General features: G+C 41.8%; 4 protein-coding genes and 1 long non-coding RNA gene across 18 annotated transcripts; 2 read left to right on the top strand and 3 right to left on the bottom strand.

Annotated features, from left to right (window-relative positions):
* Positions 1 to 1,350: 1,350 nt before the first annotated feature.
* LOC135797496 (phosphoglycerate mutase 1-like) lies at positions 1,351 to 2,387 on the bottom strand. The gene is made up of 2 exons (XM_065309896.1): positions 2,164 to 2,387; positions 1,351 to 2,100 (listed from the first exon to the last, which is right to left on the bottom strand). Exons 1-2 carry the CDS (start codon positions 2,261 to 2,263, stop codon positions 1,430 to 1,432), a joined length of 771 nt encoding a protein of 256 aa, XP_065165968.1. The 5' UTR covers positions 2,264 to 2,387; the 3' UTR covers positions 1,351 to 1,429.
* Positions 2,388 to 2,656: 269 nt separating this feature from the next.
* Positions 2,657 to 4,745, top strand: LOC135797499 (ubiquitin-conjugating enzyme E2 N). Its single transcript, XM_065309900.1, has one exon. The coding sequence runs from the start codon at positions 2,919 to 2,921 to the stop codon at positions 3,372 to 3,374; it is 456 nt and encodes a 151-aa protein (XP_065165972.1). The 5' UTR covers positions 2,657 to 2,918; the 3' UTR covers positions 3,375 to 4,745.
* Positions 4,746 to 4,815: 70 nt separating this feature from the next.
* Positions 4,816 to 16,186, bottom strand: LOC135797492 (uncharacterized). 14 transcript variants are annotated; one of them, XM_065309875.1, is made up of 15 exons: positions 16,046 to 16,186; positions 13,032 to 13,303; positions 12,719 to 12,841; positions 11,583 to 12,354; positions 11,161 to 11,457; positions 10,554 to 11,094; positions 10,242 to 10,476; positions 10,118 to 10,191; positions 9,976 to 10,055; positions 9,510 to 9,725; positions 9,144 to 9,180; positions 8,793 to 8,935; positions 6,464 to 7,231; positions 6,268 to 6,408; positions 4,816 to 6,211 (listed from the first exon to the last, which is right to left on the bottom strand). In XM_065309875.1, exons 2-15 carry the CDS (start codon positions 13,238 to 13,240, stop codon positions 6,140 to 6,142), a joined length of 3,708 nt encoding a protein of 1,235 aa, XP_065165947.1. In that variant the 5' UTR covers positions 13,241 to 13,303; positions 16,046 to 16,186; the 3' UTR covers positions 4,816 to 6,139. The 14 variants fall into 14 exon arrangements, 13 of the variants coding, with proteins under 13 accessions (XP_065165947.1, XP_065165952.1, XP_065165949.1 ...); XM_065309880.1 differs by having other exon boundaries at positions 8,793 to 8,914; XM_065309877.1 differs by having other exon boundaries at positions 9,976 to 10,052.
* On the top strand, positions 8,538 to 16,052 carry LOC135797507 (uncharacterized). The gene is made up of 3 exons (XR_010549562.1): positions 8,538 to 8,645; positions 8,702 to 8,998; positions 15,828 to 16,052. It is a non-coding gene; the product is annotated as an uncharacterized lncRNA (long non-coding RNA).
* Positions 16,187 to 16,314: 128 nt separating the features above from the next.
* On the bottom strand, positions 16,315 to 17,260 carry LOC135797498 (BLOC-1-related complex subunit 8 homolog). The gene is made up of 3 exons (XM_065309899.1): positions 17,065 to 17,260; positions 16,817 to 16,994; positions 16,315 to 16,714 (listed from the first exon to the last, which is right to left on the bottom strand). The coding sequence occupies exons 1-3, from the start codon at positions 17,102 to 17,104 to the stop codon at positions 16,444 to 16,446; spliced, it is 489 nt and encodes a 162-aa protein (XP_065165971.1). The 5' UTR covers positions 17,105 to 17,260; the 3' UTR covers positions 16,315 to 16,443.
* Positions 17,261 to 17,311: the final 51 nt, after the last annotated feature.

Here is a 17,311-nt window from a genome sequence, read left to right as displayed (position 1 = left end):
TTTACCATCTATTTACATAAAGATTTAATTAGTATTACATTTAAATAATTAATTATTAACACTTTTTAATTTATTTTAAATTTTTGATTTTTCGTCAATAACTTTTGTTATAAAAACAATTTCAAGTATTTTTCTTGATAATTACACGTAGAATTTAATACACAACAGTTCTGTGAAAGAATCATAACTCTATCACTTTCTATACTTGAGTTATTAACAAAAAACTAACAAAAAACACTTCCATAAGATTTCAGACAGTTAAACTACACTTAAACCAAAATATCGACCAAATATGAAAGCAAGATATCACGTGAGTTGTTGATTGGTCACAAACCATCAGTTTGTCGACAAAATGGCCGCCACCAAAGAAAAAACGATTATCATTATCAGTATTAGCACTGAGTGCCGGACAATAAAAATCGAACGTGTTCACCGTTCATCAAACATCAATTCTAACTTAACGCTCACAAAATATTTTAAATTTTAAGCATTTTAACGCCCCAAACACACTCAATACACATCAATCGTATCAGATTATCTCTAATATAAAATATCATCGATATCATAACCACAAGAGTTGCAAACAAACACAAAACACTGATATAATCTAATAAATATGCGATTAATCCTTAAAAGACTTAACTTTCGAGTATATAAACGTTAACGCTCACGTTATGCAATTAAACGTAATTAGACAATGTCAATGATAGTCAATCCAAACCCTAACGCAAACAATACTCAATTATTTACTAAACTATCGAGACTACTAACGAAATATATACATATATACATAAATAAAAATGAATATAAACGTTATCGCATTCTATCATTCTATGAACAAATGTATGACACGTTGTTAGATCGATTTACATTTGCTACTAGCGCAATTCGCAATTAAACGCAAGACAAAACAAGACACATTGTTGGTAGAGTTAGATTTCAACGAAGACTTATTCCTTCCTACATGGCAATATGCATATTCACGATCACATGTGTGATCTATATATTATTATATAAGTGAGGTTATACACGCGCCCCGCACATTTCGAGGTTAATAGTTGGATGGTTGAGGTTACAACACGATTGTAAATATAATTTTTGATATTCCGAGACACAGAAATGACGAAAACTTCGTTCAAATGTAATTTAACTCATTAAATATGATAATTTATTGTTTTTTTGTTTTTGGGTGATTAATGTTGAGCTCATTATCAGTATTATTCATTTGAATGTATGTACCAGTGTACAAATATGTTATACTTGTTGGGATATTACATTATTGTGATTGAAACGAAATAAAACTTGATAAATGAATGATTTTTTTAAAAATTTATGAAAAATCCTTCAAAATTACTAAGAATTTAATTTATTTTCATAGATTTTGTACGAAATATAGCAGTGTATCAAAATACAAAGTGGATTTAAGGATTTACTTTGACTTGCCTTGATTTGCAACAGCTTCAATTGCTTTCTTCACTGTTTCTGGATCACCAAGGAACTGCAGACTGCCACCTTCAACAGGTTCCATGTTCTCATCAAGTGTATAAACAAATGGAATGCCTGTTGGGAGATTTAAACCCATGATTTGATCCTCAGTCATTTTATCAAGGGTTTTTACAATTCCTCTCAGACTGTTGCCATGTGCAGCAATCAGGATTTGTTTTCCTGCTTTGATTTCAGGCACAATTACATCATTCCAGAATGGCATTGTTCTTGCAATGGTTAGTTTGAGACTCTCAAACTTGGGGAACTCTTCCTTTGATGGTCCATCTTTGTATCTTGGATCATCAACAATTGTATGGAAATAAGGATGGTCTTCTTCCATGGCTGGAGGTGGGACATCAAAACTTCTCCTCCAGACTGCCACCTGAGCCTCTCCATACTTTTCAGCTGTTTCGGATTTGTTTAATCCAGTCAGGCCACCATAATGTCTTTCATTGAGTCTCCAGGTTCTCTCAATAGGGATGTCCTCCTGGTTGATTTCCTTTAGAATTGAAGCTAAGGTCCTCTGCGCCCTGGTGAGGACTGATGTATAAGCTTTGTCGAATTTGTATTCGGCGTTTTTCAGCGCGACACCGGCACTTTTGGCTTCTGCCTCGCCTAAATTAACAAAATTAGTTGAAATATTTGTGAAGGTCGTTTCAAGGTGACTGAATGTTATACCTTTTGCGTTGAGATTCGCGTCGTACCAGCCGGTGAAAAGGTTTTTCTCGTTCCATTCGGACTCACCATGACGTACCATTACCACTTTGTACTGCACCATGATTAGAAATTGATTTATTTCGCTGTCCTTGCGTGAAACTGAATGTCGAAGCGATGTTGGGAATGATTAGCAGGAGGGTCAGCAGGAATTTTGAACGATTTGAACGTTCGGGTGATGTTTTTGGTTCGGTTAAGTTCGTCGCAACAATGGTGGTGAGTTAGCAAACCAAAAAAACTATGTTAGGGGAATGACAAACAATATTTTAGTGAATATTTTTAAAAGTAGGCGCTTTTTATTATTAAAAATTATTGTAATATTTAGTATTAAATGTGTTAGTAGTTATTTTATGTTTGATTTAATTGATTTAATGATTATAAGCAGTTTTTAAATTTTAATTTTTTGACAAGGGGCTTGTATCGCTCGGTATAATTTAAGTTGTACGTTGGTCGTTTCTGATCATGCTCAGTGGCGCTCCAGTAGAAAACCGTGCGATAACTGCAGACCAGGCCGTGAACAATCAAATCCATCGACACATCTATCAAGTGCAAAACGCAGCCGAGCTCAGCGACTCCGCAGCGCACCAGGTCCAGGTCACGTCGGCGTAACCTAGCATGTGCAGCGCGCGTCCGGCGCCTCGAAGCACGTAGTTCCCGTCGCTCGCATCGCCACCCTACGGACATCTCGCCTCGCCGTCGAGTATAGCACGTAAAGAAAAATGGCAGCCCTGCCTCGTAGAATAACCAAGGAGACGCTGCGCCTCATGCAGGAGCCGGTGCCCGGCATCAGCGCCGTGCCCGACGAGAACAACGCACGCTACTTTCACGTCATCGTCACCGGCCCGGAGGACTCCCCGTTCGAGGGCGGCCTCTTCAAGCTGGAGCTCTTCCTGCCGGAGGACTATCCGATGTCGGCGCCGAAGGTGCGCTTCATCACACGTATCTATCACCCAAACATTGACCGGCTGGGGCGCATCTGCCTCGACATTCTCAAGGACAAGTGGAGCCCGGCGCTGCAAATTCGCACCGTGCTGCTGTCGATTCAGGCGCTGCTCAGCGCACCGAATCCCGACGACCCGCTCGCCAACGACGTCGCCGAACTGTGGAAAGTCAACGAGGTGGAGGCCATCCGCAACGCCAAGGAGTGGACGCGTCGCTTCGCCATGGACAACTGAGACTTTTGCGGCGAGACCCACGAGTGAAACACGATCGGTGTGCATTTTGTAATCAACTTTCGGTTTAAGTGTAGGACAACGGTCTGGGCACGCCAACCAGCTTCATTCGAGGCCGAGTTATTGATTAATAACTCAAAAACTAAACGGGGTATCATAACAATTGTTTTAAAATCACAAAATGCATCAAATTTCACATCAAACTGCTTTTAAAACTTCGATTTTGTTAAACTTTTTGCTAAAATTAGTTATAACTGATTATATAAAACTATTTTCAATCATTTTTCGTGTGATTATACACAGAATTAGATATTTTATTGAATTTTGAAAGAATTGTTATGATATCTCGTTTGGTTTTGGAGTTATTAATGTTTAAGTTTTACAAAGTAAGATTTCTGATGGTTTTAGTCATGATTTATTGATTTATTCAAGAACTAATTGTGATAGAATAATGATTCTTTTAAAAATCGATTCTGCATTGTATTCTAAATCTAATTCTATAAAGATTTATCAAAATTTATGCCAGGAAAAAAAGTTACAAGCAAAAAACTGCAAAAAACATGAATTTTACCTGTAACTAATGATAGAAAACTATTTTCAAAACATTCATGATGTTATTAGATGGAGAATTATGTACAGAATCGAATTATGAAAGAATGATTGCGCTAACACGTAATGTTTGCGCGTAAATCAATAATAACTAATGTATAACTTGGTTTCTGCGCGTTTCAGACCGTCGCACTGCACTTGTACCGAATTGTTCAATAATCGCTCTACTTATCCTATCAGTTTGTATCGTACGAGCAAAACTGAGAGACATTCTTACGTTTGATCCATCCGGCGCAACTTCAACACTTCACTCCTTTTCATTTCTCGTCAAGAAAGAAAGAAAAAACAAACTGTTGCTGATTAGATTTATACATTAGTCGATACACTAAGTTATTTTAGTTTCTCCTCTCAAACAAAAGTGGATGTCATTTGAAAAAAAAAAAAAAACGGGTCGAATTCGTGCACGCGCGACTGACTGCGGCTGATTCGACTATCAAGCTGTCAAATGTGTGATTTCTTGATTAATTAAACGGATTAGTCATGTTAAATGTTATATAAAAAACAAACAAACAAAGAAATGAAGCAAGCGAAGCGCAATGTATCGATAGGTTTTTGTAATTTCGAATTTCCGATTGAGATTGTTTCTATTTTCGAGAATAGTTAAGACGTCAGCTCCGAGACAAGTAAAAATGCAACATAAGCCCCCGGGAAAAACATATAGAGAGAAAAAGCAGGTCGAAAACATTTTAAGCAGAACGGCGAACATTTAAGTGTGTTGTATATATTGATATGTAAGGCTTTTTACGAAATAAATTCTTTACACAATCTGCGATCTCCCTACAACACTTTATTTCGGGTGAAAGAGGGCAGCGGGATAAATCTCTGGAGATAGAAATTCATTAATGCAAGTGTTTATTTCGACTAAACATCCCTTCGCGCGTCCGTTTTTCTTTTTCTTTTTGTTTTTTTTTGTCTTACATTTAAGATGAACACCCGGTAATACAAAGTCGAATGCGGAAGGGGGCGCATGCGCGATGCGGTCATAGGTCATTTGTAGGTTATGATGACGTTATAATGGCAGAACGAAGAGTCTCTTAACTAAGTAATATCATCGAATCATACAGGAGAGTTTTTCTTTTTTGTCAGCACAATGTAAGTAACATTTTTCACTATATCGATAGTTTTACAATAATCTCTGCATTTGATTTCGTTTGTTTCGTTAATATAATATTTGTTCGTCTCTTAGTTTTTGCACAAATCTCAACAAATGTCGTCAACGCAATCGTAAATTGTGTACATGTGTAATGTGTGTTGCATAGTTCTTTATTTGATATGGTTAGGTACTAGAAGTTTAGTAGTTTCGTTTAATAGTAGAAATACGGGGGCGTAAGGCATTCGAAATGTAGTAAGAAGCATTATTTCCACATTTTTTTCAATTATCATGTGTGTGTGGGGCTTACACGCAATTTTTTTCTATGTTGAGTGTGTATCGTGTGGTTGAGTGACGCTTACGAAATAAATTTAAGGTTAGGGTTCGCTTTCGCCGTTTCAAATTCTTGCGAATCTTGTGTGGTTTTAGTTTTTCGTATTACGACTAGAGAAAATGTACAGCACATTCAATTCGTCAGCGCATGTTTTACACATTGATTTTTCCGCGTTCGCGATTCCTTATAGCTTATCACAATTAGAAAAAAGAAAGCTGAGTCATTTACGATATAGTTTACAATATAATACAGTACAATTATTATACGTATATAAATAGGTATTTTGGAGCTAATTTGTTACTTTTCTTTTACGCGTTAATTGTTACACCACCAAATTCTTAATATATTCATGTCCATGCGTTTTTTTTTGTGTGTTTAGCTAACTGCGCGCGACTTTACGCCGGTTTTCTTCTTCATTTTCCTTTTATACAAACATCTTTGGTATATTCTATAATTCATTTAAGTCGTCCTTGCATTTACTGCGCGCGCGCGTGCTGCTGAAATATGGATACGACCAAGCTGAGATATGATCCGCGCCGCAGGTCTTCGCTTGTATTGTCTTCAGTCTGTTAAAACTTATGCGTTACAATAAAAAATATATTGATCTGCGACTCAAGCACGACCAAAACTTAATAAACAATTCCCAATGACAGGTTTCTTTCGGTTTGCTTCGCTCGTCTTGTTAAATATCAACTAGTTTTAAGGTAGGCACTTTCAGACCTTCGGTAAGTCTATTTAGATATACACTGGATTTTCTTGACCCGTCAGAAGGCGGAACATCGATGTCGGCATCGTTTTCATCAATATCTACACAAAAATAAACATATAATATAGGTTAGGTTAAAATTTTAAAAGTTACGTACTTCGCCGACAGATGTCGCCAACAAATTGACGATCTTTTCATGCGGTACTGCAACGACGCTCTGATTGTTGATTTCGATGATGCGATGACCAACTCTCACCCCACCTCTTTCGGCAATTCCACCCCTAAGTAAGCTACATATCTAAAAAAACATTTTATTATTAATATTTACGAAAACCAAGTGAAAATACACATACCACTCCATTTTGTACGCTGAAACCTAGTTGATATTTCGTATCGGGTCGTTTAATCTTCACCTCGACGACAGGCGCGCACGGCACCACAGTGAGCTTAACCACCGTCTGATTCTTCGAGTTCTTGATGTAGTTCTGACACGTCGACAGCGGCAGCCCGACGAGGCTCACGCCATTAATGGCGATGATTTGGTCCCCAATATTCAGCTGGCCGCAGCGTGCGGCGGCACCCGCAGGCGCCAAATTCGCTATCACCACCGTCGGCAGCATCGACCCCCATCCGGACTCGACTATCACCACACCCAATATCTCCCCCTTGGCTTTCGGTACCACTACTTCTTTCTGCATCTCTTTTTTCGCAAACATCTGTAATTCATCCCCGAATATCTCCTGTGAGTTGAGCACCTCTTGGTAATCCATCTCCTTGACGAAACTGTGGTCCTCGATGCCGTTCGCCTTGAGAAACTCCATATAAGCGACCTGAAATGCCTGCCCAATACTCTGGGCGATGAACTGAGCCTCCTCCGACTCGAAAACATGGCAGATCATCTTCGGAGTCCGATTGATCTTGGGTGCTTCTTCCATTTCATGCGGGACGAAACGTCTCCGCGCCATGAGTACTACCAAATCACCGATATCCGCTATGTAGGAGATGGTACGCAGTGCGTGGTCCATCATGATCTCTTTCAAGTCGGTATTGAGCACCATTATCTTCTCGGTTGAGATGAAGAGGTCCACTTCGGTGCTGGGCTGCGTCTCGCCATCTGGTGCCTGAATATGTCCACAAAAATAAAAATAATGCGGTTGGTCACTACGTGCGGGACTTACCAATGCCTAGATATCCGGTTAGGTGAAGCGTGGGAAAATGTTTAGGTTAGTATGTTACTCAACACGAAACGCAGAGAAGTTCAACAAATGGAAAATTAACAGAAAATAACATTAGATACGCTTCGAAACGGTTTGTATGTTGATTGTGTAGCAAGGGTGGGGGTTAATCGGAGTGGGGGTTACCTTGATTTTGGTAACGGCCAGCTCGACCATGTTTTTCTTGAGCCGCTTGCGCCTTTTGCGACCCCCTTCCTCATCCACCTCGACCGAGCCCAAGAAATTCAGTCGGAAGACCGTGCCGGTCGCGCCCGCCGCTTCTGCGCATACCGAGTTTTTCAAACACACATAACCTCTCAAATCAGAGGTTAAAATAGTAAACATAACCAATTAAAGGTTATCTAAAGAGATAGTATAGCTTTGTGTGGCTATATAATGACTGTGCTCACCCTGCAATGGCTGCGAAGGCGCATCGATAACCGACTCGCACTCCGCGTCCAGATCGACGGGCGTTTCGTCATCGCAACTACTTTCGGGGCTGCTGCCGCCGTAGTTGTGCAACATTTGGTTGGATGCCTCCTGCAAGATTTCACCCTTCTTCGCTTACCACAATTATATGCGCCACTGAGTGCACTAATCGTGCCGGAAACACTTTAAGAGTATATATGTATGAGTGTGGAGTGTTTATATGTCAAAAATCAAAGAAACCAACTTGCAAAATCAATCAATACCTAAAAAAACCACCAAAAACATCGACGGGTGGAGAAATCGAAATTAAAATCAAATTAATCAAAATCATACACTAATATAATATATTCATATTTAAAATAAAATCAAGTGCACAAATATAATAAAAAAGGTTATGTTGTTTGGTTTATCATAACCTCAAAAGATGTATAATACAATCGATATAGAAATAAAACATCGAAAGCGGCTCGTAAATGAGAAGAGATAACAACAAAAAGGTAAGCGCTGAGATTGAGAAAAGAATGACAACAGATATAGTCGGATATAGTGTGCGCCATAAATAATCAAACGAGAAACAAAAAGTGTTCGAAACCGAAGAGGGTTCATCACATCATACACGTAGAGCAGGCAACCAACCAAATATTTATATTGATTTATATTGATATATAAGATATATATGCACATGAAGCGTGCGTCGTTCCTGGTCGAAAGTGGGGAAGAAGGGGGGCACACCGGGCACACTGTTTGTCTGCGCCGCCGCAAAAATTATACCGACGCATGTCCAACCAACATTGGAACAACGTACATACCCACAGTTACTGTTACACATGCACAGCTACACAATGTGTATTTGTATCTTGTGTTGTGTAGTGTAGTGTTATAGTGTTTTGAGGTTAGAAAACAAAAGCAACGTATAGTGTTTCATATGTGTGAAGGTATGTTGTGTAGTGTTTTGAGGTTAAAACAAGAGGAAACACCAGATAGTCGTGTTCAGTGCGAAGGAGAGTGTCAGAAAGGCGAAAAAGAACGCATGCTTTACCTTGATGCGACTGACGGCCTCCTCGGCCTGCATCATGCGCGTCGTCTTCGTCGGCTGCCCTTCACACACCAACTGCGTGGAACCCAGGTATCTAGCTCTGAATAACACGCCTTCAATGAGCACTGTCGGATCCAAGAATCCACCTGCAAGTCAAATCTGATTTGTAATGATGGAAAACATGTCGGGGCCACTTGACCCTAGATGGCGTAAGTAGTTAGTTGTTATTAAAATGGTACTTACATCAAGAGCAAGTCCGTAAGACGCATGAAAATCAAGTAAGAATTAGTATTTGGTTTACTACGCTGTTATTTACGTTACGTGAGTGGGGTGAGAAAGCAAAACTATACACACCTTCCTTGTTGCGTCCCTTCTTTTTGTTCTCTTTGTCCTGCAACATAAGACGCACATTAAGCGGGCTGGAACACCGCCGGCGGGCATGTTGAATGTTGTTCGCGTGGCGTGCGAATTTCAAATGCTACGGTGCAATCAAAGCAAACCAAGTCCACACACATAGCGCCACCCACAACAGTTGAGGTTATGTCTGTAGACCCCTACTATAATCTTTCTAGAAATCATTTCTAATTTGTTTTTGCTAAACTTTAGACTAGTCTAATGTATAGAAATAAATGTTTTGCTAAGCAAAAGCATTAAACAAGACACAGAAACATTAAAAGAGTATTAAGAGATAGAGGTCATGCCAGCTATAGCGGGTCACACCTTTTTGAGTTTGATCGAAGCGTTAGATCCCTTCTGGCTCTGAGGCGACTGGCTTTTGTCGGAGGTGGCGTTGGGTGACGAGGGATGCGAGATGAGAGGATCGGTGGGTGAGGCGAGCGGTATCGTGCCCTCGTCCAGCGGGTGCATGATCTGTTTCTGGGTGGTGGGTAGGGATAATGGCGGCATGATCGTCCGACTTTTGGGTTTTCTCCAGCCCTGGGTGAGAGAGACACACAACACAACAGAAACACGTTACGGTTATCGACACAACAGCTCCAGTAAAGGGATGGTAAGTAATCAAAATAGTATCATGCGAATTTCATCTAAAACTAGTCCGCCATCTTGAAAAATATCTAATATTTTGGTATTAATCTTCACCTAATATCTGCGCTGCCCTATCCTATATCCTAACATCAAAACAAAACATCGACTCACACACGACACACGAAATCACATTGGGTATTACCTTATCATCGTAGAATCCTTGATCATCCGTACGTTGTTGTCCGAGAAGACGATCAGTTTCGAGGTCTGTGTCGGCTTCTTCTGAAACAAACCGGGATATGATTAGTAAAAGTCAAGGGTTTTAAAAGTTAGATTATGATTACCTTCGTCACCTCCCTCTTCACCACTCTGCACCTTCCGATCGGAGTCTGCGCTTGTTGCGGACAGCCCACGTTGCCTGCAACGAAAATTTAGACTCAAAATTAAACGCGCCGAGCGGCTAGTTACCTCGGCACCCACACTGGGCTGACGGCGCTGCCCTCCTCACACTCCTCTTCCGGATGACACTTGAGCGGCAGCGTTTTGGTGCGTTGCAGCGTCAACCGGATATCCTTAATGGCCGCCTCGACATCAGCGACCTCCGCGGCGGGCACCTGCACTCCTCCAACACCTCCTCCTCCTCCTCCACTGGTTGGGATGACGCAGCGATGTGGAGCTGGAGCAGGCGGAGGTGGTGTTTTATCTAATGGATTACCACAAGACTACATGTGCTACACTACCACACACTATGCAAGAAACAAAACCGGAAACTACAAATACCTGACGTGTCCACTGATTGATGATTGAGATCATCATAGGAGTTGATACCATTGATCACCTCGATTTGATTCAGAGGTGTTTCTTTAGCTGGGGAGAGACCATTCTCTTGTGGTTTGTTGCTGACGAGTTGTTTACCCTTGATGCCTTGGTTGATCTCACGTTCAATCTCGGTGATTTGACGCTTCATCAACATCACCGTGGGATTGTTGTTGTCTGTATCGCTGGCGTGACCGGAAGAGAGACCATCTTCCAGCACAGGCATACTTGAATACAATCGTAGGGAATCATTGGGTATCGCTAGATCACCACTGGAGCCTAATAACCCGGAAGCTGGGCCTAATTCATTTTCCATCAGCATTAGGGACACTTCACTGTCGAGGTCACCGCAGTTGGAGTCACAATCAGTGGTTTCTGGTGATAGGGTGAAGTTACGACTGTGGCCCACTTGAAGACCCACCTCGGTCTCGCCCAGATCACCACTGGAACCCGTGCCTATCGAGAGGTCCAGGAAGTTGTTTTCGTACTCAGTTATTTCATGATCCTAAGGATTTAGAAAGAAAAATATTATTTTTTTAAGAAGATTATGAAGGGTGGAGATGAAATATACCTGAAGGGTTAATAAATTAGTGCTATTGTGCTTGCGGGGTGAATCAATGCGTAGGCAGAAATCTTGCTCGGGTCGCTTGGCCAATCGCTGACCAACATACGAGTTGCCAGAATCGCCCGCCTGGCGGCGCAACTCATACTCGAGGTCCTGAAACTCCGCCTCCAGCCGGTTTTCTTCTTCCGGCGGCGGGCACTTGAAGAACTCTTCGAGGACTTTACGCGTCTCGGAGAATTCGTAGAGGTAGTCGAATGTCGACGAAGTGGTACGTGGTGACCCCGGTTTACTACCATTTGTCCTCTAGATACATAAAAACACAAAAAATATAAATTTTATCAAAAGAGATAAATATTGGTATACTAGCCCAAACATTTTAAGGATCATGGATATGGGAAGAAAGGTCCGCGTTCTCACAAGGGACTTACGTAGTTATCAGTAGTGGGGGCATCGTTTTCGCTAGGGGAACAGACAACCCGCTGCGGAAAGCCGGGCCTGGGTGGATAGACACTAGGGGAAGCAAGCAAGCTCTGCGCGCTAGGTAATTGCGGGTGCGTGCAGTTGGACTCCTGGTGGCGGGGGCCGTATCTGCGCGGCGAGCCCTCGTACACGGCAATCGGGAGCGAGCCAATCACCTTCGTCACGCGCTCGTCCATCTGATGATTGTTGTACGGCGGCGAGGTGTTGGTATTATTGGTGGTGGCGGTGGTGATTGAGCTAACACCGCCTACATTCCCAGCATTACTATCACTACTACCATTTTCCATGAGCAGTGGCGGTGAATCATTCTGCCAGCTTTCGCCGATATCATCAAAGACCACAACGTCGTTATCCGGTGACCCACCACCGCCTCCACCATTGCGCTGTTGCAATTGAGCGAGTGTCGCCTGCAGCTCCTGCAACTGCTGGGCCTCCACCGCCGAGGAATTCTGCTGCGTCATCGTCATCGAGCACACCTCCGACGCGAAGACCGTCTCGGTGAAGTCGCGTGCAGCGCGCGCCTTCGCTTTCGCAGCGAGGCCGACAGCGTCATTGTTGCATCGTGCCGCCGTCCCGCCGCCTCTCAATTCCCACACGCCTTGACGCTGCTTCTTGTCTAACTCATCACCAACCAGCGACGTTGGATTGTTACGCGATTTACGCGATGCTTTACTGCGGCTCTGCGAGTAGATTTCGCGTCCGCCTGCTATCTCGATGATTCTGCAAAATTCATCAAAAGAAATCAACATCTCCTTAGGGATTTACATAAAAACATCAAAACAGCAACAAGCAGTAACCTAATGCAACGATAGATGGCGCTGATTGGTCTTGAGCGCCATCTAGATCATCTACAGCTATGGAAAGAGGGTTCGATGCGTTCGAAAGAGAAGTGAAAGTGCTTCTACTCTACACCACGACATTATATGACATGGACAGGTATGTATTTAGATATTATATACAATTTGAGGGTAGTTATAGTAAATTTCCATGCTGTGAAATTGAAGATACAGTGAAGAGATAGACAGAAGATAGCAATTCCGGTGTTTTTTTTATTCTGTGACAGTGTGTGTTGGAGTGTGTGTACCTAGAGTCACGTAACTTGTACGTTCCTCCGATATGCTCGTGGTCGATTATGTCGTCGTCGTCGGTAGAATGCACTTGGCTTCCGTTATCTCGATTGTCCGCATAGGAACCATCCATGACCCATCTGAACACACGACACACCAAAACAAAAGCATCTTAGCAGCGCACACACACGTTGAATCACTGGTGGCGCATTTCCGGTTTTCCGGCAAATGGTCACTTTCGAAAATGGTGACAAGCACACACACGTAAACGCACACGCATACAGATAGTGAGTGAATGAATGAAGGGTAAGAGACACGTGCAGGAAATACCTATCATTATCCCTATCCCTGGCGTCGACGTTCATGACGGCGGCGGCGTGCGAATGGCGATGGTTGTCGTTGCGCTCAGCATGCTCACGGCCCAAGAGCGGATTGAGGTTAATGTCGGCGCCGCGCGGCCGACACTTGGGGAACAGCTTGCTGATCTGCTCAGTGCTCTCTGTAACAGCATTATCTAACGCCAACGTCAAGCTAGTCATCGCGCGCGGGCTGCTGCACAATTACTTTTTCCATCGGACGAGCATTGCAATGCGGCAACGCATCTACAACAACATAAGGACACATATTATACACAACCGGAAATACTCTAGCGTTGTATATGAGATCATGTAGAATTGGTGGAGGCGCAGGGAATGAAATGAAATGAAGAAAAAAAAAATGCAACGTTGGTGGAATTAATTAAAGTGCAAGAAAATGACGTCAGGACCAACACAAACAATCGGCCATCTTATTTAGCTTCCGGGCATTGGTGCACTCATCAAACCACACGAGGACATGACTAACGACAAGTGATTGAAGTGCATGTTGGCTCATTAGCGCACCCATTGCGATGAATCATCGTTGGAGATGTGATTTTGACAGAATTGGATTTTGCAAAATCAATAAAAAAATATCAAACAAGCAATCAATCAAACACAATGATAATTAGAGTGCTGTCGTGTTGGTCAAGTGGAATAATTGGAGAATATGTTACATACAGGGCGAAATCATTTAAAGACGTAAAATCCAAGTCACTCGTTTTCGATTCACTGCAACACACACTTCATACCCGACTGGCAGGCCAACGGCGCCGCCACCACCGCCGCCGGAGTCGACGTCGTGGTGTAAAATCAATATTAACTATTCAACTATTTCACACGTTATACAGCTGCCGCACGAAACACGATTTTTTACTTTTTTTGGTGAAACGGTAAAATCCTTTGCGTGGCACCCACAGGATAACAGCCAGACCTGTTTGCGCTCGCGAACCCGACACACACGGATAGTATTTCCCGCAAGGATTTTCCCGTGTCGTGGCCTGGCAGTGGCCGGAGAGGAACAGGTTTGAAACGGGCGCATGCGCGGCGCGCGCCTGCCTGCCCGTCGGCAAAATTATTGAGCGCCCCCGCCGTCGGTGGTGGTGAACTCGTTTCGTGTCCTGCCGAGGAGCGAGCTGAGGGGACTTTTAATGAAGCCGAAGCCCGACGACGCGTCGCGCGCGCCCCCAGAAAACGAAAATCCCCCAAAAATGGGGGTGGATTTCGGAATGGAAATGGATGAAATATGAGATATGGTGACCACGCGAGCGTGTGCACTCTTTTAATCCGTTCCATTTCACCACCGGCGACCTCGAGCGGCGTAGAATATGTGCACAAACAGAATTAAATCCCCAAGCCAGCCGGATTAATTGATTAAAAGGGCCACGCTAATATCGAGCGTGAAATTTACTTCAATTTTGCATATTTGGCAAAGCGTACCTGCTTTTTAATGGGGCCATGATGAAATTCGGGGCTAATCCCGATAAAAAATGAGCAATTCGCGCGTCCAGTTCAAGTTATTAATTAATTACGCATAAACGCATCGTGATAAAATCATAATTCTTTCACAAATCGATTACGAATTAAATTCTTCTTTTAATTAAAAATTAATGCATGCAAAAAATTATTAGATCACAATTTATTAATTAATTACAGCGTGGGTTTTTTTTGCCGACTGTTTTTCTTTCACAGTTTCGAGTTTCTTTCGAGTTTTGTTTACTCACGGTGAAATTTCGTACAAAACAAACTTTCCTAACAAGATTTCGGTCTTCATTTCATTATTTGCTATTATTTTAACCTCAAAACAGCAAATTTTATTAAAAATCTGTGTTTATTATTCCCCATGAGATATGAATATGGTGTGAACCGGAAGTCACACCAATAGACTACTAATTTCCGGTCGGACATGCGGATTTAACATTCATTTCCGCCCGCCCCGGCAATCCTTTTACATATATTTGTGTTTGCATATTAAATATGCCCCGAAATTGAATCCATTGTCGCGCGTTTGTCTTTCGTGTTAATTTAAATTTAATTCATTAAAAGTTTGCTGTCAGAATGTGCGCGTATTTGCGTTGCGATTTTCGGGCGACGATGGTGGAGGTGGCGGCGGCCGACTATATCCTTTGGAAAGTTTTATCGCTTAAAGCGGCCGAAGCGTAATCCTGTTTGTCTACTCGAATAATTCGCTTGTTCTGAACGTCGCATGCCGCCTCCATCATAGCCATGGAGGCAAATATTTATGCTCGAGTAAATTATACGCGCTAATGTGCACGCAAATAAAAATACTGCGCCTGTTATGAATTCCCAGTGTAAATAAAATTATATTTTACACACTAGTGCGTAAAATGTCTTTTTAACATAGGAAATTGAACTAACCTTAAAATATGTTGCAATTACGCGGATAAATAGCAGATGAAAATAAAGTGAACATTTCTTATCTATCCAATTGCGTATTATCTACACTATTATTGAATCAGTTGCGTTGCGTTATCAAAGTGCTGAAATCGACGCGCACGCCAGAAAGCAAACAATAATATTGATTGGAGCGTTTATTGTAGAGATAAAACGCGAGCAAACAAGCGAAACATCTGCGCTACGTCTGAACCAGATCATAGACGCACACGTCCCACATATATTATATACGCTTTTAATCAAAGCCGTGTGATGTGTGATTCTAAACTCACGGATGCAATATTCAAATAGATGTGTAGCATGCAAATAAAACCAGAAATAAATGGTGATCAAACAACTTTTGTTTTTCTTACAGAGTGATACAAACATGTACTACATACAACAGCAAAGGAAGTGTGTTCAAGCTTGAACGTTAAGAGGGTTGTTAATTCAATACAGGATAAAGTGGTACAAATAAAGTAATTAAAGTAATGCACATGCACACCCCCGCCACCTGCCTGGGCACAGATGATTTAATGTATGTCTACTGTCAAACACGCACGAACGCGTATGGATGCAGCAACAACCACTTACGGATGCGCGCCGGCCGTGAGGTCCCTTTGGTGAATCACAACCCTTGGCGCTGATTAACACACTCGCGCCCGATTGATTTGCGAGAGCACACGCGTTAGATCATCTTTCCGTGGCCGCAACGACGGGATTTTACTCTCGACAGCGCGACTCGAAGCGTAAACCAACGACAGACACAAACATATAGCGTCTGGGGAGTTCATTTAGTGTAGGGTTTTTGAAAACTAGTGGTACCAACCTACAAGTAGAGAAATGCAACCGGTAAGTTACGCTTTTAGATTACAGATGGTTTTATTCGTAAGTATAAAACGCGTTTATAAGGTATACTACCATATTAACATAAAATCACAGCATGGAACTTAGAATTAAATTAATTAAAAGGGCGTAAATGTATTCTTAGATTATTGATTGTTGCTGTTGGTATGTGTAGATTTAGAGATGATGTGCTCGACACGATTAGCGGTCTCACGCATTACATCTGCCATGTCAGAGGTGATCTCTGGCAAGTCAATGGTGATGTGGGCTGAGAGCCTCTTGTACATTGAGTTGGTTTCAGGTTTTTTCTTGCGAGATTCCTCGTATTTTAATTGTTGTCTGAGGAAGATACAACTCTTGAGGTTGTCCTGAATGCTCTTGTATGTCTTCTCCATTTCTTCAATTGATTTTACAGCACTAAAATGCATAAAATGCTTTAAATTGTAAAAAAAAAGCTCAAAGCGAAGAAAGAACCTATTTAGTTAGGGTATAGCAAAGAATATTTATAATATGTAATACCTGATGGCATATTCCATGTCATAGATTCTACCAACTAGTTCAGTATGCAACTTTTGCACTTCCATTTTTCTGTCTACCATTGGATTGAGTGCCTTGCGAACATGTTCTTGTAGTCTGTAGAATGCCAAAGATGGTTCATTAGCCACAATATGCATGTTTTCAGATATTCTTTCAGTTGCTGTAAATAAGGGTAATATAATGTATGAATGCAACATAATTACGCCCCTTGTTTATTTGCATGTACTTACATTTTTTAACTTTGATGTCTAAATCACTATCTGCGGACATTTTTATGCAGGAATTTATCTAATATTTTAACTGGAGGTAAAGTGTAAATACTGTTATGTATATATTGTACTTATGCTTAAGATATGTTATAAAGCTGCAGTAGATTTATGTATTTACTTGTATGTAATCGTGAAATATAATCATCAACTGAGCTTTTTTGACAAAATTACTGTGGGTGACTATAGGCAACTAATTGTACGCCAAGCA

The sequence above is a fragment of the Atheta coriaria genome, unplaced genomic scaffold (assembly GCF_025399875.1).
Source record: "Atheta coriaria isolate IRGN ID8LTWV9N9 unplaced genomic scaffold, Caltech_Dcor_3.1 hic_scaffold_8_pilon, whole genome shotgun sequence".
NCBI lineage: Eukaryota > Metazoa > Arthropoda > Insecta > Coleoptera > Staphylinidae > Dalotia > Dalotia coriaria.
This window is presented reverse-complemented; position numbering and strand designations above follow the sequence as displayed.

What these genes read in the sequence shown, in the direction of transcription:
- LOC135797499 (XM_065309900.1), top strand. Translation starts at nt 2,919, where the DNA reads ATGGCAGCCCTGCCTCGTAGAATAACCAAGGAGACGCTGCGCCTCATG.
- LOC135797498 (XM_065309899.1), bottom strand. Translation starts at nt 17,104, where the DNA reads ATGTCCGCAGATAGTGATTTAGACATCAAAGTTAAAAAAT. An exon ending in AGACATCAAAGTTAAAAAAT is followed by an intron (nt 16,995 to 17,064) that starts GTAAGTACATGC and finishes CCTTATTTACAG; the next exon opens with CAACTGAAAGAATATCTGAA. An exon ending in GACATGGAATATGCCATCAG is followed by an intron (nt 16,715 to 16,816) that starts GTATTACATATT and finishes TATGCATTTTAG; the next exon opens with TGCTGTAAAATCAATTGAAG.
- LOC135797492 (XM_065309875.1), bottom strand. Translation starts at nt 13,240, where the DNA reads ATGACTAGCTTGACGTTGGCGTTAGATAATGCTGTTACAGAGAGCACT. An exon ending in CTAATTTATTAACCCTTCAG is followed by an intron (nt 11,095 to 11,160) that starts GTATATTTCATC and finishes CTAAATCCTTAG; the next exon opens with GATCATGAAATAACTGAGTA. An exon ending in TCAGCGTACAAAATGGAGTG is followed by an intron (nt 6,409 to 6,463) that starts GTATGTGTATTT and finishes ATGTTTTTTTAG; the next exon opens with ATATGTAGCTTACTTAGGGG.
- LOC135797496 (XM_065309896.1), bottom strand. Translation starts at nt 2,263, where the DNA reads ATGGTGCAGTACAAAGTGGTAATGGTACGTCATGGTGAGTCCGAATGG. An exon ending in CGCGAATCTCAACGCAAAAG is followed by an intron (nt 2,101 to 2,163) that starts GTATAACATTCA and finishes TTGTTAATTTAG; the next exon opens with GCGAGGCAGAAGCCAAAAGT.